The 23,875-nt window shown below is 50.8% G+C and overlaps 5 protein-coding genes across 5 annotated transcripts; 4 read left to right on the top strand and 1 right to left on the bottom strand.

Annotated features, from left to right (window-relative positions):
- Window positions 1–1,486: 1,486 nt before the first annotated feature.
- On the top strand, window positions 1,487–3,405 carry inda1_0 (Amino-acid permease inda1; the record flags this gene model as incomplete). The annotated part of the gene is made up of 4 exons (XM_014687084.1): window positions 1,487–1,780; window positions 1,840–1,897; window positions 1,954–3,074; window positions 3,148–3,405. The coding sequence occupies 4 exons, from the start codon at window positions 1,487–1,489 to the stop codon at window positions 3,403–3,405; spliced, it is 1,731 nt and encodes a 576-aa protein (XP_014542570.1).
- An 848-nt stretch (window positions 3,406–4,253) lies between these two features.
- Window positions 4,254–8,684, top strand: mdr1_1 (ABC multidrug transporter mdr1; the record flags this gene model as incomplete). Its single annotated transcript, XM_014687085.1, has 11 exons — window positions 4,254–4,406; window positions 4,472–4,659; window positions 4,714–5,370; window positions 5,427–5,706; window positions 5,760–5,906; window positions 5,953–6,706; window positions 6,758–6,933; window positions 6,988–7,517; window positions 7,573–7,688; window positions 7,739–7,926; window positions 7,980–8,684. 11 exons carry the CDS (start codon window positions 4,254–4,256, stop codon window positions 8,682–8,684), a joined length of 3,894 nt encoding a protein of 1,297 aa, XP_014542571.1.
- Window positions 8,685–9,512: 828 nt separating this feature from the next.
- On the bottom strand, window positions 9,513–11,986 carry G6M90_00g063100 (uncharacterized protein; the record flags this gene model as incomplete). Its single annotated transcript, XM_066130756.1, has 3 exons — window positions 9,513–10,133; window positions 10,186–11,542; window positions 11,604–11,986. 3 exons carry the CDS (start codon window positions 11,984–11,986, stop codon window positions 9,513–9,515), a joined length of 2,361 nt encoding a protein of 786 aa, XP_065986793.1.
- A 2,940-nt stretch (window positions 11,987–14,926) lies between these two features.
- asaE_7 (MFS transporter asaE) lies at window positions 14,927–16,412 on the top strand (the record flags this gene model as incomplete). Its single annotated transcript, XM_014687087.2, has 3 exons — window positions 14,927–15,107; window positions 15,166–15,267; window positions 15,322–16,412. The coding sequence occupies 3 exons, from the start codon at window positions 14,927–14,929 to the stop codon at window positions 16,410–16,412; spliced, it is 1,374 nt and encodes a 457-aa protein (XP_014542573.2).
- Window positions 16,413–18,140: 1,728 nt separating this feature from the next.
- Window positions 18,141–19,292, top strand: QDOI_0 (Quercetin 2,3-dioxygenase; the record flags this gene model as incomplete). The annotated part of the gene is made up of 1 exon (XM_014687088.1): window positions 18,141–19,292. One exon carries the CDS (start codon window positions 18,141–18,143, stop codon window positions 19,290–19,292), a length of 1,152 nt encoding a protein of 383 aa, XP_014542574.1.
- Between the last annotated feature and the right edge of the window lie 4,583 nt (window positions 19,293–23,875).

Raw genomic sequence — 23,875 nt, 5'->3', positions numbered from 1 at the left:
GTTATGCGGTATGAGCTCTCAGACAAACCGCCAAACTTCAATGCTGGAACCCGAGTGACATCAAGTTAAAGCCACGCCATGCGTTCACACCGTAGCGCCTATCAGGAAAAACAACTGGACGCAAATAATTAGTGTTGGGAGATTCCAAGCAGCCAAGCCAACGTCTAGCCACCCATGAAACGGGGCAAAAGCAAGAGAGTACTCCGTAAGTAATACTTGACTCCGTATATGAATGCCAAGAGCGCCCGTGCTCCCATCAGCACAGACTCATCCAGGCTGCGCATTCGTTATTTCACAGGGAGGCATTGCCTGCTGTCCCAAGACCATCATTTGACAGCGTCGGTCCTCCTCCACCACTTCACCTTCGGGCACATGTGCTGTTCGAGAACATTTCTCTGAGGTCCAGCGGAGCCACCCAGCGGTGAATTCCACACACCATGAAAAACACCCTGGCTCGCCTCGGCGTTGGATCGGGCTTTTTGGCATCAATCAAGGACGGATCCATTGTTGGTCCTCCGCTGCCGCTCCGAGTGTATCCACTGGGATGGGTACCCGGAGGCTGATCGGAGCAATCTGCAAAGAAAGCCACCAAGTAGCATTGACATGCACCAACGCGTTCTAGAATGCGTGAGGCTGCGGCAGAAGGTGTGCCTTTTGCCCCAATGAGACCGCGTCTGAAGGTACGAATGCGGCAAGTGTCTCGTGGCAGAAGCAAAAGACGAAAAAAAAAAATTCCACAGAGAATGTGCCCGCGCTGATATCTGAGGTATCGCTTGGGCTGTGTCTGCCGAAACAAACTTGATCTTGCAACGTACAATTTGCCAAAACCCACTTTATGGCCCCAAACCTATAAGGAAAAGCTGGGATGGGCCGACGCTGGGCAATCCTTCAACGGTGGGATTCGGTCAGCATCGCTGTGGAAGCGTGTCGGCGTACTCGACGGATTCTGCGTCATGTCTTCTGGAACAATTTCGGAATAAGCTTAATAACCCTTGATCTGAAGGTGCATTACCGAGAGGAAGAATTGCTTCGTCTGTCCTATCGCCCTCCCTTTCAGGCTCCCTCTCTAATCCGCTCGAGGATAAGGTTGGGCCAGAATGCTTCGAGGAGCGAGTTCGGTGTAAGAACGGCTGTCGCCGCTGTCAAGGAGCGCAAGTCGGCCGGAAGACGTTCCGCTGTCAGTCCTTCCTTGATTATCGGCTCCTCGCGGCAGGTTTGGCTGCGCTTTTCCTGACTCAACCTGGGCAATCTCCCGTTGTTGTATCCACACGCTGCCATGGGGGGTGCCCATCGTGGTGTGCATATTCGCGTTCCGATGCGGACTCGACATGTTTATAATCTGGGAAATGCCCCAGTCCCGTTGTCCCCAGGTTGCATTGTCTCAATTGCCCCTTTGTCGTCTCGGTTCCGGGACTCTGTGTAGCATTCGCTCAACTGCCGGCGACGGCCTCTCTCGGTGCTGGGCCGACTTACACGACGATCCACCATGTCCGACCTGGACGCACCCACATCCGTAGGAAGCGGCGAGAAGCCGGCCTTCCAGTCTGCTGATGCGGACAGCAAGGTCGTATCCGGGCCTCAGTTTGCGGCTACCTTTGCCGAGGAGGACTTTTGGACCAGGAACGGCCTCAATGGCAAGTCGTTCCAGAAGCGTCACTATGGAAGAGGCATAGTCGAGCTAGACCGGGCCATGAAACCTCGCCATCTACACATGATTGCTATCGGCGGTTCAATTGGCGCCGGCTTTTTTGTTGGCTCGGGCAGTGCTTTGGCCAAGGGCGTAAGTAGCAACCCTGAACAAGAGATGCCCATTTGGAACATGCATTCTGACGGCACCAGGGTCCCGCGTCTATCCTGATCTGCTTCTCCATCGTCGGTTTCATGGTCTTTAACGTTGGTGAGTCTTTAATGGTCGATCGAGGTTTGTCTGGCACCAATACTAAGAGAGCGCAGTATTTGCTCTTGGAGAGCTGGCTGTCATGTATCCCATCTCGGGCGGCTTCTACACATATGCGAGTCGATTTATTGACCCCTCGTTTGGCTTTGCCGTCGGCTGGAACTATTTATTCCTCTGGTTGGTCGTGTTACCGCTCGAACTTACGGTCTGTGGTCTTGTCATAGAATACTGGGACGACAAAACTAGTGTTGCCGTTTGGATCACAATCTTCCTTGTTGCCGTTATTGCAATCAATGTTTTTGGCAGCATTGGCTTTGCCGAGGAAGAGTTTTGGGCCTCCTCCATTAAACTCGTTTCCGTCGTTGTATTCATGATCATCGCCCTTGTTCTTGTCCTTGGTGGCGGCCCCAAGGACGGTAGATACAACGAATACTGGGGGGCAAGATATTGGTACGATCCTGGCGCTTTTAAAAACGGGTTTCGTGGCTTTTGCGCTGTGTTTGTCACTGCTGCGTTTTCGTTTACCGGCACCGAACTAGTTGGATTGGCTGCAGCAGAGACGTCTAACCCGGTGAAATCTGTTCCTGGTGCTATCAAGCAAGTCTTTTGGCGAGTTGTCTTGTTTTACGTCTTGGGTTTGTTCTTCGTTGGCCTGCTTATTCCGGCAGATGACCCTCGTCTGCTTTCCAGCGCGGCCTACACTGATGTCAAGGCGTCTCCGTGGGTTCTTATCGGTTTCTATGCTAAACTCCGTGGACTCGATCACCTCATGAATGCCATTATTCTGATATCGGTCCTCTCTATTGGTGTTTCTGCTGTGTTTGGCGGATCTCGCACCCTGACTGCCCTCGCTCAACAAGGCTATGCGCCCAAGATATTCACATACATCGATCGATCCGGGCGACCTCTGTTTTCCGTTATTGCACTTATTTTGACGGGTCCTTTGGCCTATGTCAATCTGACTTCGTCTGGTCCCATTGTATTCGAGTGGCTCCAAGCCATCTCAGGCTTAGCTGTGTTATTTGCATGGGGAGGCATCTGCGTGTCGCACATCCGTTTCCGAGCCGCCTGGACATACCACGGCCACTCCGTTAAAGAGATTCCATTTCAAGCAGCCTTTGGCGTGTGGGGGTCGTGGATAGGCTTGGTATTGTGTGTTGTGGTTCTCGCGGCCCAGGTTCGTATATTTACCATTTTCTTCGTGGTTTCCGCCATTTAAATGACAACCTTTTGACTAACATGTTTGCCAGTTCTTTACTGCTCTTGCGCCTCCCGGAAAAGATGGCCTCAACACTGCCGAAGGCTTCTTCAAGTCGTACTTGGCATTCCCTATTTTGATTGCTTTTTGGGCCGGAGGATTTGTCTGGAAACGCACGGGCTGGCTGCGCCTCGACCAGATTGATGTTGACACTGGCCGACGTGAACTCGATTGGGATCAAATTCGTGCTTATCAGGCCGAAATTCAGACCTGGCCAGCGTGGCGCCGGGCGCTTCACAGAGTTTTTTGATAGCGGAATAGTGCCATGCTCAAACTTTAACGTTCCAAGGTATCAATATCCTGAACACTACATTAGCGAATAATATACGGCATGTAATCTGAGATTGTGATTCGTTTCCTGCATGCGAAGCCGACGTCGTTGCATTGCATAGCGTTCATGTCTGTCGGGAAAACAAGGTTAAAACGCCTCATTCTCCACATTGCCTTGATTGACGATCTGCAGCCCACCCTCGCAGGACGGCAGACTTGGTACGGATGCTGCCAAGTACTATCTCGCTCATTATGCGAGCATCATGACAGCACAGCAAGGGCGTAGAAGAAGGCAGAAATCGCGTGCACACTCCAGGGCCAGTCAACTCAACTGGCGGTTTGCGATGCGTCATCCGGGAGTCGGGCCTGTCGGGCAGCGCGGGACCCGACGACCTAAATGACCAGTTGACGCGCCTCACTTGCTCATTGGCCCTTATCTTCAGTGTGGCTCTCCTGTTGACCCTCAGACTGCTGGGCAGTAAGTGGCTGCGCCTATTAGGTGGAGCCAGCCGTCACAGAATCTCGACTTTCGATCAATCAAAGTCAGTCTTGGCACTTGGCACCTCGCCTTGCGGTTCTGCGATGCTGAGAAAGCGTCCAAAAGACCGTGTATTTACCATCATCTATAAAATGCGAATCGGTAGTCCTATGCTCCAGGATGATTTGGTGCTGCAGCTCTCCTCAACTTGTACCGATACTGGTGAAACTGCGGTCCGGTGACCCTGGATGATGGCGGTTTGAAGGCCAGTGCCCAAGACCAAAGATTCTATTAACTCCCCGTTTTTATATCTCAACAGTAGCAGAGGTTTTGCAGCACATATCGCCGGAATGACTGATACAATTGGTGTGCAGCCTGTTGCAGGCCAGAATCCGCTGTCGATAAATGCGGCATCAGAGAAACACACGCTTGTTGACATGGGCGATGAGAAGACTGACCGGAAAGGTCCTGGAGAGGCCAAGGAGGATCATGGCGGATACATGGTAGGACAGCTGAGCAACCATCAAATTTATCTTGTGGCGCTCTTCAGGCTGACTGTTGATGGCAGAGAATCTTTACGTATGCTGGCAGGGCTGAGTACATCATCCTCGGCGTTGCAACCTTTGCCGCTATTGCGTCTGGAGCTGCCATAGCTCTTCAAAATTTAGTTTTTGGTCGATTCGTTACAGTATTGACTGATTTCACGTCTGGAAAGTCTACGGGTGCAGATATGCGAAGGGACTCCTCGACATTGGCGTACGTCACCCTTCACAGTCGAAGTCAAACATGTACCTAACGGCGCCGATGTAGGTTATATTTCGTCTATATAGGAATAGGACGTTTCGTCCTTTCCTACACATACAACTCCCTTCTGACATACAACGCTTATCGGATCGTTCGAAATATTCGTTATGCGTACCTCAAGGCTGCCCTAAGTCAGGAAATTGCCTTTTTCGATCTCGGCACTGGCGGCTCTATATCAACGCAGGCCACCACAAACGGCCGTCTTATCCAGGGCGGCATCTCGGAAAAGCTTGGATTGACCTTCCAGGGCCTGTCGGCTTTCGTAACCGGCTTTATCGTTGCGTTTGCCACAAACTGGAAGCTAACCCTCATTACGCTGTGCATTGCTCCGGCTACTATTGTTGTCATGGCAGTGACGGGCATCATCGAGGCTGGTCTGGAAACCAAGATACTTGACATTTATGCACAGGCTAATTCGTTTGCGGAGGGTGTGCTGGCCAGCGCACGTACCGTTCATGCTTTTGAGATGAGGTCGCGCTTGGTGAACAAGTTTGACGAGTATCTCATCGAAGCGCACCGAGTGGGCAATAAAATCTCCCCGCTGTTCGGAATACTGTTCTCGTCCGAGTACTGCATCATCTATCTTGGCTTTGGACTTGCATTTTGGCAGGGTGTCCATATGCTTGGGAGAGGAGAGATCCAGTCTAGTGGTGAAGTCTTCACGTGAGTGCTGCCAGACTTGACTTTAACATAGAAGATTGGGGTCCTGACATTCTTAGTGTGCTTCTTTCTGTTGTCATTGCCGCTGTTAGCCTGACTTCCCTTGCACCTTACTTTATCGAGTTTACGCGAGCTGCCTCTGGGGCCGCGCAACTTTTCACTCTTATCGACCGACAATCTGCAATTGATCCGTTTGACGAGTCTGGCGAGAAACCATCGGACGTGGTGGGGCACATTGAGCTTGAAAATGCTACGTTTTCATATCCATCTCGCCCGGGGACCAATGTTCTCGATGCCTTTACCCTTGATATACCTTCAGGCAAAGTTACTGCTCTTGTGGTTCGTATGACCTTTGCGCAATACGGGGGCTCTTGGACTAAATTTTGCTGCAGGGACAAAGTGGCTCAGGAAAAAGTACTATTATTGGCCTCATTGAGAGATGGTATAATTTGACTTCAGGTAGCATCAAGCTTGATGGCCGAGAAATTAAGGATCTGAACATCAATTGGCTGCGGAAGAATGTTCGGCTCGTACAACAGGTATGTGCTAGATTCGGATGTAATGAGCTGCAACTAATACCCACAGGAACCTGTCTTATTTCAAGGCTCAGTTTTTGAGAATATTGCCTATGGACTAATCGGCACGGAATGGCAAGACGCCCCAAAAGAAGTCCAGCTGGAGAAGATCAAAGAAGCTGCCAAGATGGCTTTTGCAGACGACTTCATCACTGAGCTTCCCGATGGATATGACACCCAAATCGGTCAGCGCGGAGGACTGCTATCCGGTGGGCAGAAGCAACGTGTTGCCATTGCAAGAAGCATTGTGTCGCAGCCAAAAGTGCTGCTACTTGACGAGGCTACCAGCGCATTGGATCCCCATGCCGAAGGCGTAGTGCAACAGGCCTTGGACCGAGCATCCAAGGGTCGAACAACTATAGTTATTGCCCACAAGCTTGCGACCATTCGCAAAGCGGACAACATCGTCGTCATGAAGGCGGGACGCATCGTTGAGCAGGGTACACACGAATCGCTGCTAGCTGAGGATGGTGCTTACGCTCAGCTGGTCAAAATTCAAAACCTGACACTCAAGCCTTCGGAATCTGACTCGGAAAGCGACGATACAGACGACGAGGTAACTGCTGGCGATCCGGCTGACCTCGCAAAACCTATGAGTAAGATAGCGACTCGAGATCGAGCACGAATGGAGATGCGAAAAGATCGCGACGACTATGACAAGCATAAACAGCTTGGGTTTATCACCGTAATATTTCGCCTCGTAAAAGAGTCCCCTGAGCTACGATGGACATATTTACTTGTTTTCCTCGGCTGTGCCGGTGCTTGTAAGTGCACTAGTCTCTGTCTGTATGTTCTGAGCACTGACACGTATAAAGCTGCTGCATTCCCTGGACAGGCTCTGCTTCTTGCCAACGTCACAAATGTTTTTACCTTAACTGGTTCGGCAATGGTTGACAGAGGCAACTTTTTCGCCGCCATGTTTATTGTACTAGCCGTGGGTTGCTTTATCTCTTACTTTATTCTTGGGTACACTACCAATATTGTCGCTCAGGTACGTCATGCCTGAGCCGCCACCCATCTCTCTTCATGGTATTGACTAGCCTAGACACTCTCTCATAGGTTTCGGAGGCAAACCTTCAACGACATGCTACGGCAAGATCTCCAATTCTTTGACCGCACAGAGAACAACACTGGTGCTCTTGCAAGCCGCGTCGACTCCAACCCACAAGCCATCCTCGAACTTATGGGCTTCAATGTTGGTCTCATTCTTATTGCCGTACTGAATGTTCTTGCCTGTAGTATCCTGGGCATCGCTTATAGCTGGAAGCTGGGTCTAGTAGTCGTGCTAGCTGGGCTTCCGCCGTTCGTCGGCTCTGGATGGTTCAAGATTCGCTTTGACGCAAAGCTGGATAGGGCAATCTCAAAGCGCAACTCCAATAGCGCGGCAATTGCATCAGAGGCCGTAACGGCTATTCGGACTGTATCCTCATTGGCGATTGAAGAGTCCGTTTTGGACAAGTACTTGACTGAGCTCGAGCATGCGGTCAGTGGATCCGTTAAGCCGTTGTTTAGCATGATGGTTTGGTTTGCTTTGACACAGTCGATTGAGTACTGGTTCATGGCGCTGGGATTTTGGTGAGCTACCGCAGGCCGTGAAAAATCGTATCTGACCATGTGCTAACTTGACCAGGTACGGATGTCGGCTTGTGTCGTTTAGGGAAATCTCCATGTTTGACTTTTTTGTTACGTTTATGGGTGTCTTCTTTTCCGGGCAAGCTACCACACAATTGTTCCAATTCTCGACCAGTACGTCTCGTCCAAGCGGTGTGAAATGGTGGTACTGACCCAGCACATAGGCATGACAAAGGGCAAGAATGCCGCCAACTACATCTTTTGGCTACATGAATTACAGCCCACTGTTCAAGAAACAACCGAAAACCAGGACAAGGGGCCCAAGTCTGGCGGTCCTATTGTTCTGGATCACGCTCGCTTTTCGTACCCCCTGCGACCAGATACCCAAGTACTGCGAGGAGTTGATCTTGAGGTAAGTAAGACCGCGGTCGGGGCCGTCGATGGCACTATTCTCACAGTCTGCAGATCAGAAAAGGCCAGTTTGCTGCGTTTGTAGGCGCTTCAGGCTGTGGTAAATCCACCATGATTGCCATGCTCGAGCGATTCTACGACCCATCCACCGGCAACATCTACATAGATGGTGACGATTTGACGACCCTCAACCCTCGCCTATACCGAAAAATGGTATCTCTCGTACAACAAGAACCAACGCTTTTCCAAGGAAGCATCCGAGAAAACATTGCCCTTGGCATCGACGACCCCTCCCCGAGCTCTTCACCGAAACCCCCCACAACCGTCGGCACCACCGTCGCCGATGCCCAAATTGAAGCCGCTCTCCGCTCCGCCAATGCCTGGGACTTTGTCTCCTCCCTGCCCGACGGCCTGTCCACGGCTGCCGGCTCAAACGGCACTCAGCTATCCGGCGGCCAGCGACAACGCATCGCCATTGCGCGGTCGCTCATCCGAAATCCCAAAGTCCTGCTGCTGGACGAGGCAACAAGTGCTCTTGACACGGAGAGCGAAAAAATTGTACAGAGTGCTCTCGCTGAAGCAGCCCAAGAAGGGGACCGAATCACAATCGCAGTTGCCCACCGGTTGTCAACTATCAAGGATGCGGATGTGATTTGCGTCTTTTACGGGGGAAAGATTGTCGAAATGGGGACGCATGAGGAGCTGCTTGCCCAGGGGGGCATGTATAAAAAGATGTGTGAGGCCCAGAGCCTCGACTAAGTGTATTATATTCTAGTACCATACTCATTATTAGATTTTTAATTTTATCGTTTTGCGAGGGCAGCTCAGGAATTAGAGAATTTGGCGTCTGCGGGTGCACGCACCATCATGAACTTCGGGGGTCACCAGCTGGCCATGATGCTCCAGTTTGGTTCTAGGGTAGGCTCTCTAGTTGCCGAGTAAAAAGATTTAAGACTCTATTCTGTGTTTAGTTTCGCAAGGCGTGGAAGCCGTCTTTACAAGGCACAGCGTTCATATCGTGATGGAAGGTAACTCGCATTCCGGGTAGTTCCATCATCCATCAACCCTAACCCCCACCCTAACCCTTGTGGTGACTCTCGGCAAAAATGCTGCTTTTTCTGTCGTCTGCAGCCTCCTTCCTTGGCAGTGCAGGAACGCCAGCAAGATGATCGTCCCATCTCTTTGGGAACCCCGGAAACTGTCCAGCTAAACATCAGTCTCTTCAAGGTTTTGTCGCCTTGGCTACCATGGGGGCCAAGAAATGTCAATGTTCCCGGTGCTTGAATTTACTCGACTCATTAAGCTAGACAGAGCAGATGTATGGGGAATTCTCCAGAAGCTAACAAGGAAGCAAGTCAGAAGCCCAACACGCATATGCAACAGCGTCCTGTCTAGAGTTGATGCATTTTGCGCTCAACTGCTATACCAACGTGTCGCTCGTATCTCCCTCCACAATGGCCAGGTTTTGCAAATGCTGCAATTTATATACATTTATTTCATCTATGCAAACATATATACTATTCACGGTTCAGCCCACGTGGCAGGCCTTTAGCCGCGGCTCGTCATACCCTCTCCACCCCTCCAACATTATTGCGGCGGCCGCGGCGGCCTCGCGACCTGGAACCCCTTCTCCTTCTTCTGGGGTTTGAAAACCTCGGGAATCATGTGCCTCCAGTCGTCGTGCACAGGCCTGCTCGAAGGGCAGCCCGCCGCCCCCGGCGTCACCGCGGGGTTGGCCGAGCCGCTCACGGGTCGACCGTAGAAGCGATCCGATTCTCTGACGGAGTAGTCCACGTCTGGGGGCAGGGATGCTTCTAGGAGCGCGTCGAGGGTTTCGTGCGACTTCCGCCCGGGTTGGGAAGAAGCGCCCGACTCTGGATCGGATTCGCTGGTTGGCGTGGGCGACGGGGCGGTCGATCTTGAAGACTGGCTGGAGGAATCAAGGTGCGACAAGGGGGTCGCGTTGCGGGACCTTGGTTTTCGGTAAAACGGAGAAAAGTCTAGCTGGAGGTCTGCGTCTGCTGCCGCCGAGGGGAGGGTAGGTTGCCCCTCGGTATCTTCGAGAGGCGCGGGCGATGTCTTGAGGACCGGGCGAGGGTAGTTTCGGAGACTGCGCAGTCTCTCGTCGGGTATATCTGGCGTCTCGGGCCGCTGGAGTTGTCTGTTCACGCAGACAAAGTGAGAGCCAAGGTCGTCGAGGTTCAACGTCTAAGCAGGTCAGTTTCTGTGGTGAAAAGGGGGGTTTGCGGAGGAAACTTGCTTGTTCGTTTGAATGACTGCTGTGAGAGCCTAGCAAGTAGGCCTCTTGGGACAGATGGTCCCCTTTTTTGTTTGCGCGATATAGCTGCCAAATTGCGTGGCAAGAGAAGCCCAGCACAATGAGTATCCCGTGAAGGCAGAGCATTGCATAGCCAACCCATTGCTTGGTGGCCTCGCTTGCGGCGCTTATAACGGCGATGCTGAGCGAGGAGATGGTCGCCAGGCGGACGACGGAACACCAGACGGTTTTTGAGCAGAGGAACTTGCACTTGGCGCTTCGCTGCAGAATGGCGTGGAGGAGAAATACGGTTTCACTGCCAGTGAGTACGAGTAATTGTGCCGTGCCAAAATCTTGCAGAGCTCCGATGGCAATTGCTTGCAGGAGCGGTATAGATTGCGGCAGATTGTGCGAGACGTATGCCCACAACCGGCTGGAGTCGAATACTATAGGGCAATCGCGAGACGACTCGGCATGAGATGTCGTCTTCAGCCGTCGACGATTGCCGAAACGGTGCGAGATGATATAGTTTGCACAGACAAGAATCAACAGGGTCAATACGGCCAAGGCGATGCGGTAGTTGGGCAGGTAGCCGACGAATATCATCTCATCAGACATGTACGTCACAAGAGGGAAGCTGAAGAGCGACAGGACAGCGCCGACAGTCATGCCCCCGGCCATTTGGAGGAGCTCAGGCCAAGGCGTCCCCTGGCCTTGTCGTGATGTCAACAGGTACAAGACGGCCAAGATGAAGAAGAGGACGGAGGCGACGAGCAGCAGGTTGATAAAGGCATTCAGCATACTGTCAGGCACGCGCGGAAAGCCAAGCACCTGCGCCATGTAGTCCAGGCCGTAGGACGCGTTGTTGATATACATGCCCTCCTGCACGCTCTGATGGGTGAAGCCGTGGTTGATGGGCCCTTTCCAGAACAGCAGCGATGACCAGGCAATCTTGCTCACGACGGGTTGGTAGAAGCCCGGGTAGTCGATGCTCAAGGAGGCCGAGAGAAAGACAAACTGGAGATGGCGCAGGTAGTCGGCCACATCGACGACCGTCTCCCAGACAAGACTGCGGCCGGCCATGGCGGAACCATATTCGAAGAGCGGGTTGGTTGCCAGCTCGCCGAGATGGGTTTGCCACGAAGCCACGCCGACGAGGGCCATGACGCCGGCGGGCAGGTACGCCAAGGCAGCCGACGCAGGGTTTCCCATGCGCGGCGTGATTTTGGCCACGGCGCAGTCCATCTCGCGGCCGCTCTCGACGTGGTGGACGCGAAACTCGGCGACGAGGCTCTGCAGCTGATGGGTGTGGTTGAGGAGGTAGACCATGTCGAAGCTTGAGAAGCGGTAGCCGTCGAAACTAGGCAAATCAGCCGACTGGACGAGAACTCAAGTCGCTGCCACGTGCGTCAAATACTTACGGAGTGAGGGCATCGTCGATGGGCAGAGGACATGTCAGGCCAAAGCGTCCAACACGCCCGACGGGATATCCGAGCACCTCGAGGCCCAGCGCCTCCTCGAACCTGGCCACATCCAGATCCAGGCAACTAAAGGTCGATGTATTGTGCACGCCCAGGATGGACAGCGACAGCTGGGTCGAGCCGTCGAGCGTGTCCAACCTGCCGCGCAGGCTGTCGATCCAGAAGGGCGTGTCTGGCGCCGGGAAGTCGGGTCGCAACGGGCCACAGGGATACTTTCTGACCCAGGCGTCTCTCACCCAGGCGCCTTGAAGCCAGGCGCCGTGACAGCACCAGGGGAAGAGAGGCAAGGCGAGGGCGGCGACGAGGTTGGGCCACGGGCGCATCGCGCTGTGGGTGACTCATGCAGCCGCGATGTGCAGCGGGCTGCAGCGAGGGTTCGAACTTTTGGCGACGGGCGATGATGAAGAAGAAGAAGCGTCTGGTGACTGTCTTCTGTATCTTGCCATGATGAGGTCCCATGTTCGCATAGCCCCCTCCCCTGGATCCAGTTTTCAGACGCTCGGTTTATTAGCTTGTGGTCCTCGTATTGAAGACGGTGATGCTCCACAGGACAAGTCATGTTCCTGGCGGACGAGGGTTGTGGCTAACCCTAACCCTAACGCTTCTTCGGCGCTTGAGCCAGCTTTCCAACGATCCTCACGTCTCCATGATGTCTACATAAACATGGCCTTTTTCAAAGGCCGGTGCACACTCCTGTTTATGCTAGTATTTTTTTTTCATGCCTCTGGAGCCCTTTCCTAGGTATGTGAGAAAATACAAACCAGATATTTTTCTATAAACAGCCAAAAACTTACATCTGACTCTCGGGTATCTGTCACTCCTTACGGACGACAATTGCAAGATTCCGCTACCGTGCTGGGCTATTTTATCACGCTACGGTCCTTAACCCCGGTGCATTGTCGGATATCACGCTTTGAGCAGCATAAAATTCTCTCCTTCTTTATTACTATCTACAATCACCATCTTGAATTTTCATCGTCGCGGCCTCTGGATGGGGCTTGTTTGATAGTCTCACTTCATTCAAACCCGCCATCGTGGACTTTTCATGGATCGCCTCGCACAGTCAAGCCGGCCTAATCGTATCAATGGCTTATAGCATACATAGTTCTCCTTGGTGCTTCGCAGGCGATACATCTCCAGATTCGGCTATTTCGGCACCAGCACCAGAAGTCATCGCAACCTGGAATGGTGAGTTACATCTTCCCCCCATACAATCTGCATTTCCGTTACATAAAGTAAATGATCTTGTCTCATTCACCGTTCTGGGCGAAATTTCGGTACCGGCCAAGATGCTTGGACCAATTACACACAAATGTATGCGGCCACAGAGACCTGTTTGTCAGCGTCGAGTGCCTTGTTTGTCTCTACTCGTATTTCGGTGTCTCGGGATTTCAAAACGAGAAGACAATGGGAACGCTGGCTATCTGCAATGGTAACTAGCACCAGAAACAATATTTTACCTTGTACAACTTGCTAATCTAGAAGATAGGGCTGTGTTATTCTTGGACATGTTTACAATTTCAAATGCTAGCAACCAACTTGATCTCCTGCTTACAACAGCTCGCTCCAACGCTTGTGTACGCAGGGAGCCATCTCCAAGAAAGGATATTTGATGGTACAAATACGGTTTACCAGAATACCTCATTTTCAAAGTAGTATCAAGAGCGAGGTCTTGGACCACAGCGGGTTGGCACATGTTTCTAGTTGAACATTGGGGTTCTGCCGACGACAGGCAGAGTTATGCCAGCAAAAGCCGTTGTTAACCAAGTTTTAGGGCCAGAGGTTTCAGGATGATTTTCATTCTGTACCGAAGGAATGTACGTTGGTGTGCAAATCTAGTTACCGAGGAACTCCGCTCAGGGGATGCTGGGAGATTTGTTGGAGGTGGCTGTGCGCGTAGATCGTCAGTCCTTTGTTTTCGCATCGATAGCAATGGAAACTGCAAAGGAGGCCAAGATGCCATGGCTTGATTGTGGCCGTATCATGCCGCTAGCCAACGGCAGATGGGTCGGAGCCATGATAATCAAAGCACTGGGGTGTAGATCATATTGGAAAGAAAGACCTACGCTAACTGTATCCTCTCTAGGAGTACTAGGACGACATCAGTCGACGAAACTGCTTTTACAAAGCACATTCTTCGCCATTGGCCTCTAGTAGTTTTGCTGCTCTGCAGGTGATGTCTTCACTGAGCGGACCGGCCGCACGAGGTCTGCCGAATTTTACATCTACGATGGCCTCAAGCACACATGATAATAAACTCTGGGTCCCAATTACACCGATGACATATAAAAACCCCTTCATCCCGCCAATGCGACGCCGGCTACCAACCCCAGCCACCCGCTGGAATTTGCCATGCAAATCCGCCGCTCGCCGACCGAGGCATCGTCAACAGTCCATAATCGACCAATCACAAGACGAAAACCAAGTCTAGATTCTATCACCAAGATTTTTTATCATCTCTTGTGTTGTGAGCGTGGGTTTTCACGAGATAATGCAACACATGAGGTTTCATTGCTACCAAGTCCTACGTGGATCAGTGATACGAACCCGGATCCTATCATCTGTAAAACCAAGAAACAATCCATATCAGCATGTCATGTCTCTGCCCTGACCAGGAATTGCCATGAAAACTACAAAAAAAAAAAGGCGTGCCCAACGTCAACGCTCATTGTCCACCAGGTACGCAGGACGGCCAGTCGTATAAATCAGACGGAGCATGAGGCGGGCAGAATTCCTATTCAAGACAGAGTCTCGTCACATTTGTGGATCTCTCCCACCTGTTCGTACTTGGCCAGCCATTTAGGGCATGAAACAGACCATGAGACAACAATCTGTGCTATTTCTGAGACAACAGTTGGCGCTACCCAGTTTGGCAGGAATGACGCCCAAGTTGGGCATTTCCTCTCCCTTTAGCAAAAGGCAGCTCATTTGGAGCTCCTGTGGGCCATTACTGAAACTACCTTGACATCGTGATGCTACTGTCACAGGATGAGGACCTGTCGAAGCTCCAAATTCCAGCCCAGGACTTGCCATCACCAAGGAACCCTTTACAGGTGTCATGTCTCACATTCTTCGTCATTCCAATGTTGATCATGGACTCACATGTCTATCACGGGCAGACCACTTGGGCTGAATAAAAGAAAGCACAACTACGCTATTGATGAGTTTGGCAACTCTTGCCTTGAAAAGTCGGCGCTTTCTCTGTTGGCCTGACACGGTCTGAGACTTTCACCAGATATAATAGCTTTCCATCTCCAGAAACCATGGGCTCGACGGCATCGTTGACCGACAAGGAGGGTAGAAATGACAGTTTATTATCACTTTCTGACGCCGAGAGAGATGAGCTGTGGACGGAAAAGAATCCATTCTTTCGGCCTGCGGACCGAGGCTCTCACGCCTGGCTATTCCTGACTGCGTCGTTTATGATAGAAGGGTTGGCTCTGGGTAAGTAGATGTGGATGTTTATATTCTCTACACGCATCCTGCTAACTCACAGACAAAGGATTCCCCGGTGCCTATGGAGTGTTTCAAGCGTACTACAGCACACACGAACCGTTCAAAAATGCCGCCGGGCTCCCAGCGGTCGCCACATGTGCCACGGCATGTTCACGCCCCATCATCACCTGAGGCTGGTGTAGCTCATGATGCTAACAAATAGACCAGGGCATCATGTACTTGGGCATGCCCTTTTCCATGGGCATCCAGCGGCAATACCCTCGACTTAGCACATGGTCACCGGTAGTAGGTGTGCTCATCATGTGCCTCTCGCTCATCGCTGCCTCGTTTTCGACCAAGGTTCCTCATCTCGTCTTGACGCAGGGTGTGCTGTTCGCCATCGGCAGCTCTCTATCGTACTGCCCGTGCGTCGCCTACCTCAACGAGTGGTTTGACAAACGCAAGGGCATGGCCTACGGCATCATGTGGGCTGGTACCGGGCTCTCGGGCTCGATACTCCCGTTCCTTTTGGAATTCCTCCTGGGCAGGTTTGGCTTCCGGACGACGCTTCGTTTTTGCGCCGCGGGTCTCGTGGCCCTGACCCTGCCCTTGGTGTACTTTATCAAACCGCGGATCCCGCCTCAACTCCAAAAGAGGCACATCAACCCGTTCAACTTCCGGTTCGCCCTCAGCCAAACATTCGTGCTGCACATGCTGGCGAATAGTGTCCAGGCGTTGGGGTTTTTCCTTCCTAGCATATACCTACCGACGTATGCTCGATCGGTGCTTGGCTCTGGCGAGTTTCCAGCCGCGGCCACGGTATTGCTTCTCAACCTCGCATCGACCGTGGGATGTCCGAGTATGGGATGGCTATCAGACCACCTTCACGTCGCGAATTGCCTGTTCATCGCGACCGTTGGCGCGTCGTTGGCAACGTTCCTCATATGGGGATTCACAACGTCGATTCCGCTGCTGCTCACGTACTGCGGCTTCTATGGCTTATTCGCGGGATCGTACACGTCTGCCTGGACGGGCCTTATGCGGCAGATTACGACAGATAACACCATTTCTGCCAAGTACCGGTGCGAGGACATCGACCCCGTCATGGTCATGGCCGTGCTTGCTGCTGGCAGGGGAATCGGAGGCGTCTTGTCCGGGCCACTGAGCCAGGCTCTGGTTGAGCACATGCTTTGGAAAGGCGAGGCGTATGCGGGCTATGGTAGCGGCTACGGGCCGTTGATCTTGTTCACTGGGGTTACGGCTGCGGTGGCTGGAATTGTGCTGCCATGGAGGTACATGGGATGGATCCGTTAGATCGAAAAGTCATGAGATATTGATATGACTTTAATTTGCGTCATCAGATGCCCATGTAGCCGGGCAGATATATATGGACGTGTGGTATTTAGATGAAAAGTGACTAGCAAATAGCAAGACGACCGAGTGGCTTGAACATACACTCAGTCGAGACAAGAAATTATATCATTACAACCTGCCAACTTTCATCACAAGGATGGATGGACTCATCGAGATAACCAACGGCTGTCCATGCAGTGCTTGTACGAGAATTTCTCTATTCCATCATTCGATGCACGTCGCGGCTTGAACCAATCAGACATAACTATTCATGGAGTTAACCGCGCGGGACCATGACAAATGCGAAACTGGGCTTACTTCAACGGCGACTTGAACCATTCTGGGGTCATGGACAGAACAGGCCCTGCAATAAACTCCGGACCGCCCTCGGGATTTGGCACAAACGAGGCAATCTTGTCGTCTTGGCAAGTCGTTATTCCCATGTGAACGAGTATCATGTCATGTCCCTATTCCTCGTGGGCGCTCATGGCCAAGCAAAGCACGGATGACGCCTCAAATCCGCTTACCATGGTCCATCTTTTAACGCCATGTTTTACCATCAATCCACTTGTCATTGGGGCAGAAACTTGAGTCATGGGCCCCCTATAGTCTTCTGCACCGAATTCGTGATATACACATGATATCCATATACAAAGGGACCCGTGAGAATAATGCTAAAGTCTGAAAAAAATTTAACCCCTTGATTACTCGAATACCAAGTTGAGAGTTGATTAGAATGGCGTGGGTGCTGGAGGATATTAAACAAGGCAGCTTCATCTCGCAGTCAAGCAGTTTAGCCACAGCACCTGTTGTTGCTGAGTTTCGGGATTAGGTTGCCATTCCAGTCCATCTAATCAAAAGAATATGAAAAACCTGGTCAAACACCGGCAAAAGACGCAGAAACACATCTAAACCATCAGCATAGGGCTAGAGCCTAACAAGGCCAGGACCCAAGATGGCTGTTTCATACAGGAGCCCGGCTTGTTGGAGGAATGTCGAGCAATACCGCGGACCCTGGGTATAGTTCGGCATGACACTCCGTACTAGTAGGGTCAAGGTCTGGTCTACTCCGGATGCAACGAGCCAGCCCCCTTTTATCGTCGTGAATGCAGCACAGGGGTCGGCCGGCCGGTAAACAAGCCGCTTGGCTGACCATCATACGAGCATCGTCCTCGCTGCTACGAAATCGCGCATTCTAGGGAGATCAAGAATGCAGAATTCGCCACCAGTATTAAGAACATGGAAGCACACGATTCATGCGTCTGGTGTTCCTGTCTTGGCAGGCATAGATTGCAGGGAGGTCCATGTGGGTTGTTCACAATGCCGTGGACTATACCGGACTATACAGCCGGGACTAGACCAGATGCAACGACTGGGGAATATGCTTGATATAGTTTCTAAAACTTAATCGTGGAGCACCTGCTAACTTTGTATGTTTCTCCAACAAAGTGGGGATTCTGACATCCATAATCGTAAGGTCCAGGAGTTTTGTGGCGCCTCGCTGAATCCCTCTCGGCCGGAGTGAGATGGGATATCCGAACAGTGGGTTTTCGACTTGAATGGCATCTTGTCATATAATATATATATTGTCCGAGAGCCCCGTGGTTCTTCTATTCAGAAACTACTAGCACCAGGATCCTGTTGTCTCTTGTTCACCTTTCATCCCGGCGGCATACCGCGTATATCATAATGGGGTTTACACGATTTCTCATCTTCGCGCTGGCCGCCGCCACCGCGGAATCTACCTGCTCATCAACAGGCAAGAATCAGAGCATCATCGTCCACGAGGCTCCCCAGACTATCCGCCCCTATGTCATGCCCAAGTACAAGGGTCGTGCCGTCCTGCTGTCCAAGACGGAAGTGGTGCGATTTGCCATCACGGCAAACTCGAGCGACGGGGCCTTCTCCATGATCCAGCACAACGGAAAACTCACCGGCTACGCATCCGCGCGCTTCCACACGCATCGCCACGTCCACGAGCACGTGTACTGTGCCCGGGGAAGGGTCGAGCTCTGGGCCCAAAAGAACACGACCGACTCTATCCAAGAGGCGCGCGTGGCCACACTAGGAGACTACGGAAACTTGCCCATTGGCAGCATCCATACCTTTCAGCTCATCGACCCTGACACGCAATTGACGCACATTTTCCACCCGGCTGGCTTTGAGCATCTGTTTGACTTTTACAGCGTCGGGGACTTTGAATCGTTGGGCGTTGGTACGCCCTACGTTCCGCATATTGAGGACGAAGCGCCTTTCGGGCCGCTCACGCCCGAGTTGAAGACGGAGTTGGCTTCGTTGGACTTGTACGAGAGCGAGCAGTTTGTCCCGCGGAGGGATCTTATCAACGGAACGGCTGGCGATAGCAAACTGAACTGGCATAATGGTCCAAACGACCTGCCAACCACCTATGGCGAACCGTACTTTATCGCCAAAGATCACGGCAAAAAGTTTCTACATACGGAAACTGGATATAAGATTATTCAGCCCCTGACTAACGAGGCCACTGAGAAGAATTTCACTATTGGTACTGTCATCATGTCACAAAAGCTGGCCAACGAATCCGCCACAACGACCACTCTACCACACCATTTCGCCTTGCAGATGGAAGACGGCCAGCTCATTCTGAAAGTGGAGGGATACGAAAGCACGGCGATGCTTCATGGAGACGTGGCGTTTATCCCTGCTGGAACCAAGTTCAGCTATCACGCTGCCGTCCCCTTCACCAAATTCCTGTATATGAATGACGGGTACGAAGGTCTAGACCATCAGCTCCTCGAGAACGCCATGCCTTGGGAATTACCTGCCTACCCGCCGTACGCTGGTTTCAAGGCCAAGGCATAGATGCGCGCGGATTCCCTGTTGAAGCCGTTGTCGAGGCTAGCTGCTAACGAAGTGTTGAATTGCAAGCGAGCGGGTGTTTGAGTGGAGTCCTGAGCTTGTTTTCTCTTTTTCTTCCTTTGCGTCGGGGTAAATCTGGTGTAAATACTACTGGGAGAGCTTACAAGCCCCCTGGTAGGTAGGCGGGCAAAATGCTACCTGACTATTGCTGGGTATCCTTTAGGAAGACTTTTTTGTATTAAATTTATATTCTCGGCATAATTCTCGTCGATGATGAAGCACTCCATGTCCCAAGCTTCTTCTGTAGCTGAGACCTCCTGGTGGCAGATGAGGCTCTTCGTCAAGTTCTTGTATACGAAATGTTGACCGGATTGCCTTTATCGTATCACGAGGATTCCAATAAAATAGCGGACATGACCCTCACTCACCCCCTTTCCAGAGAGGGCATTTATTATGGCCTGGGAGATTATAACCAACCCGCTTAACCGCAAGCCGGAGCAACGCTTTGGAGTGCATGTAGGTGTATCCGGAACTAAGAAAGTAATGACTGAAAGTTGGCACAAGAAAATACGCGCCGCGAATATTCCATATATACAGTCGCGTCACACAGGCAATTAGATCAGTCCACATTGCTTTGTTGATGAGGATACAAGCCAAAACGGTGTTGACTCGGCTGTTCCTACTTTGACGCAGGAATTACCCAACGCGCTAGAGGCAGCCTTGCAGGCCGGATATGCCAATGCCGTGTCAGTCGGGCATCTTGCCATTGTCGATAGCTCTTGTGCCTGGCCAAAGACGGTGAAGACATAGACATGATCAGACTCCTGCTGGCCAATGGCGGTCCAACGACCCTAATATCAGGGGGCTGCAATATTTGTCATGCATGCAGAAGGAGCACTCTGGATAGCGACATTTCTGTCTGGAAACTTTCGAAGCAAGTTCCAGACGGCCCCATTATTGGCCACAGCAAGCTATTATGACGAATTTAAGAACATTACGTTATTACCTACATCAAGCTGCCAGAGCCGAGCCCCGACGCCCAAGAATCATCTACAGCAATTATGGCTATAAACAAGAGGCGTTTTATTCCCATCCCTCTTGTACATTTAGTCAGACATGTCACTGATCCTCCGCCTCCCATGCCACCTTCTGGACTATGGAAAAGAGTCTTCCTGGTCAAACCGCTGCCGACTCAATGCCACGCAGACTACTCGGTCCGGCTCTCGTCCACCCACTCGGTAGTCAACAGGGACATGTCACTGCATAAGAAAGGAGTAAACATGAAAAGTAAAGCAGCACTTCCTAGAGATCAAAGTCATGCAGCGTCTTCTAGCTGCACACAATGGCCAAGTGGCTAAAATGTTGGGGAAAACAATGTCAAGGTACATAATGGACCAAGTACTAGGAGTGCCAGGAAAATGCTATCCTTCCGGCTCATCACCATTTACGGGTACGTGGTGACACGTGCATTGAGGATGTGTGGCATTTTATGCAGCTTTCGTGGTTGGTTTTGGGATGAGTCATGTGTGTGTGTCGCATTACCCGGTAGTTGCAGCATCATGAGATCTGGTCAATATTTCTACCGGGAATTCTGCTGCATCTTTCCCCGGAGTCTTTGGCCAAGGCGTTTTACTCGACTTGGCACAATGCATGGGCGGAAGGGGAGCATATTATATTGGAAGACATTAATCATAACAATAATAACATTAATATTGATTCTATTCAATGTACATCTCTCCGCTCAAGTGTTGCTTGCCGCTAAACCAAATTGAGTCATCTTGCCGACAGGCTTTTCGAGAAGCACTCTTGGTGGACTTACAATGGCCAGGACCTAGATGCGGAATTTAAAAGTACAAACGGAACAATTCGCAAGATTGGCCTTTTCCAGCAAAGCATGCTGAGCCTTGTTGTCATCTGCGAGCCTTGTTGTCATCTGCGTAGTGAGCAAGCAGTCTCGGCAACTTTGCATGTTGCCGATACGGCGCATGGTCATCCAATGAGCGAGCGACGTGGATTCAGCAGTCGCCCTCGCGTCAATCACCGCGGACATGGAACATCGAAAGGACCGGAAATTGTCTGGTGCTTACCCGCGGCCGCCCGGACCCGGGTCAAGCCCTGCGGCGAACTGCTCATCTTAAGTCGGGTACCTTACTTGCCTACCTAGGTACGGAGTACCTTGGTAGGTAAAGTACTTAGTAACTGGGGTACCCCTACTCCGTACATAGTATGTACGCCCTGCTTCTGAGTCAACATTTTCTTGTGGTGGTGGCGAAACACGAAACACTACGCTCAGAGAAATGACAACAGCCAACTTGACACATCAGACGATTGTGGCACCATGTGAGTTTCCCGGTACGTAATTAGCCGTGGCTTGGATGAACTACGGCTTGGACATGAGCCGTCGTCCGTACTGGTCCGGTACAATGTCTGGTGACATTTTGAACTTGACTGCCTACTTGTACCTACTTAGGTACCTAGGTACCTAGTATTACTTAGTAGCGGGCGGGGCAGGTCGTAGCTGCCCATTTGCAGCACCAGACTTGACATGGAAGGTAGTGCTCCGTACGGAGACTGCGTACGTATTCCTTTTCATCGGAGCCATGGGACCTTTGCCGGTCAGCCTGGTCGGCCGGTCAGCCTTAAATTAGGTGTCTCATCAATATAAAGCCATTGAATGCAGTACTCCGCACGCCGTATCCCTTTGGGTGTTCGAAGGTGCCGATTTCGTACCGGCCCCACGTTATCTGCAATACCTCGCAGGCCCCTGGCAGGTACCTTTTTAGTACGCTGCGGCTGCTATACAGGTGATGTAGCTCTTTGTAAATATAAAAATTACTAGTACTTAGATTACCTTACTAATTATTAGTATATAAATATATTTTTAATATCTAGGTTTTTAATTGGTTGACATCCTTGTTTGGTACGGAATCGGCACCTTCGAACACCCAAAGGCATGAGGCAGGACACGGTAGTACTTCGGGTCGGTACATACACTCCAACCCCTGTATGATTAACCACCCGCGACCTAACAAGGTTAATAGAGCAAGGTCCCCTGGCTGTATCGGCAGTCCAGCTACTGATTATGACTGGCTGTTAAGTAGTATAGCAGGGATTAGTAAAGATATACTAGCTATCTTACTTTTTTTTTTTAAATTTAGGTATTAATTTCCCTTACCTTTTAACTCTTTATTAGCTGTATTACCCCTGTAAGGTCACAAGTGGTTTGTTGGGTGCAAATGGGCACACAACGCCAACCATCAAATCCCACGATGTGTCTTGTAGTCCACAACGCACGACTTTATAATTCGCACTATAATACTATAAATAATAATAGCTATCATAAATATAATACTTACAAGCATAATTAAATAGTTTAATAAGTTTAATTTACCTTATTGCTTTTTTCCCTTAAAAGGGTAATAATATTAATTAAAAGGGGTAATAAACTTAACTATATAATTTAGCCGGCTATAGCATAAGCTTATACTAGCCTATTAATATCATAAGTGTCACTTTTAGGGCGAAGCTGCTTATAGAAGCAAAAAACTTATTTAAATTAAGGGAAGGGGCATAAGGCCACCTTTTTATACTAGCAAAACAGTACGATCAAATGGTTCCTCCGACTTTCTCCGTTATGTGAGCGTTGGAGCCGCCACACAGTGGTTAATAAAGTAAGGCCCCCTAGCTGTATTAGCAGTCTAGCTACTAATTATAACTAGCTATTAAGTAGTATAGCAGGGATTAGTAAAAGTATACTAGCTATATTACTTTTTTTCTTAAAACTTAGGTATTTATTTCCCCTACCTCTTAGCTTTTTATTGGCTGTATACCCCCCTGTGAGGTCACGGGTGGTTAATCATACAAGGGTTGGATTGTAAGTACAATATAACCCCTGAAAGTTTAGCCATGTGTGACATCAGTGAGTGGGCCAGCTGTCAGGTTATTCGTTAACAGCTGTCAGAGTGGGCCGCGCATCTTTTCCGGAAAAACTGATAAAGCGATACAAGAAGAATAAAAGAAACATGGACCCTAGTAAAGAGTACTAATCCTTCCACATAGAATATGCGATATTTTTAGTACCTTTTACTCCACGTCTTGTATCCCTTATTTTTTTACAGGCACCTTATTGGGCCCTTAGCCCCTGCAACCTCCACTGTAAGTCACGGGTGGCTAAACTTACAGGGGTTGGATTGTATGTACATGTCAACTGGTCTTGGCTGAAATGTGGGGCCGCAAGGCGTTGGCGCCAGAATATTTGGCCTTGTCATCCGCGACATGACAGCACTACGGCACTAGAGGTCATGTAAGGCTGCAAAGTCCTTGGTTAGCTTGTCATCCGAGGCATCCCAGACAACAAGTACTTCGTACTCTGCACCAAAACTTTAAAGACCTGTTCTCGCTTCATCGCGTCCATGGTAATTTCGGCAACTCAAGCGTACCCCGGTCTTCCTACCCCTGCTATCGCTACCGGTACGGGCGGGGACGGGAATATTACTACTACTACTACTAGTAGTATGTATTCACCCCTGCTTCTTGCAAGGGTAAATTGCGGCGTCGGGATCTCCAAGTGCAGCGGCGCATCCAAA

Source organism: Metarhizium brunneum, chromosome 3 (assembly GCF_013426205.1).
Source record: "Metarhizium brunneum chromosome 3, complete sequence".
In the NCBI taxonomy this organism is placed as follows: domain Eukaryota; kingdom Fungi; phylum Ascomycota; class Sordariomycetes; order Hypocreales; family Clavicipitaceae; genus Metarhizium; species Metarhizium brunneum.
Note: the sequence above shows the minus strand (reverse complement) of the source record. Positions and strands in the feature narration are given on the sequence as shown.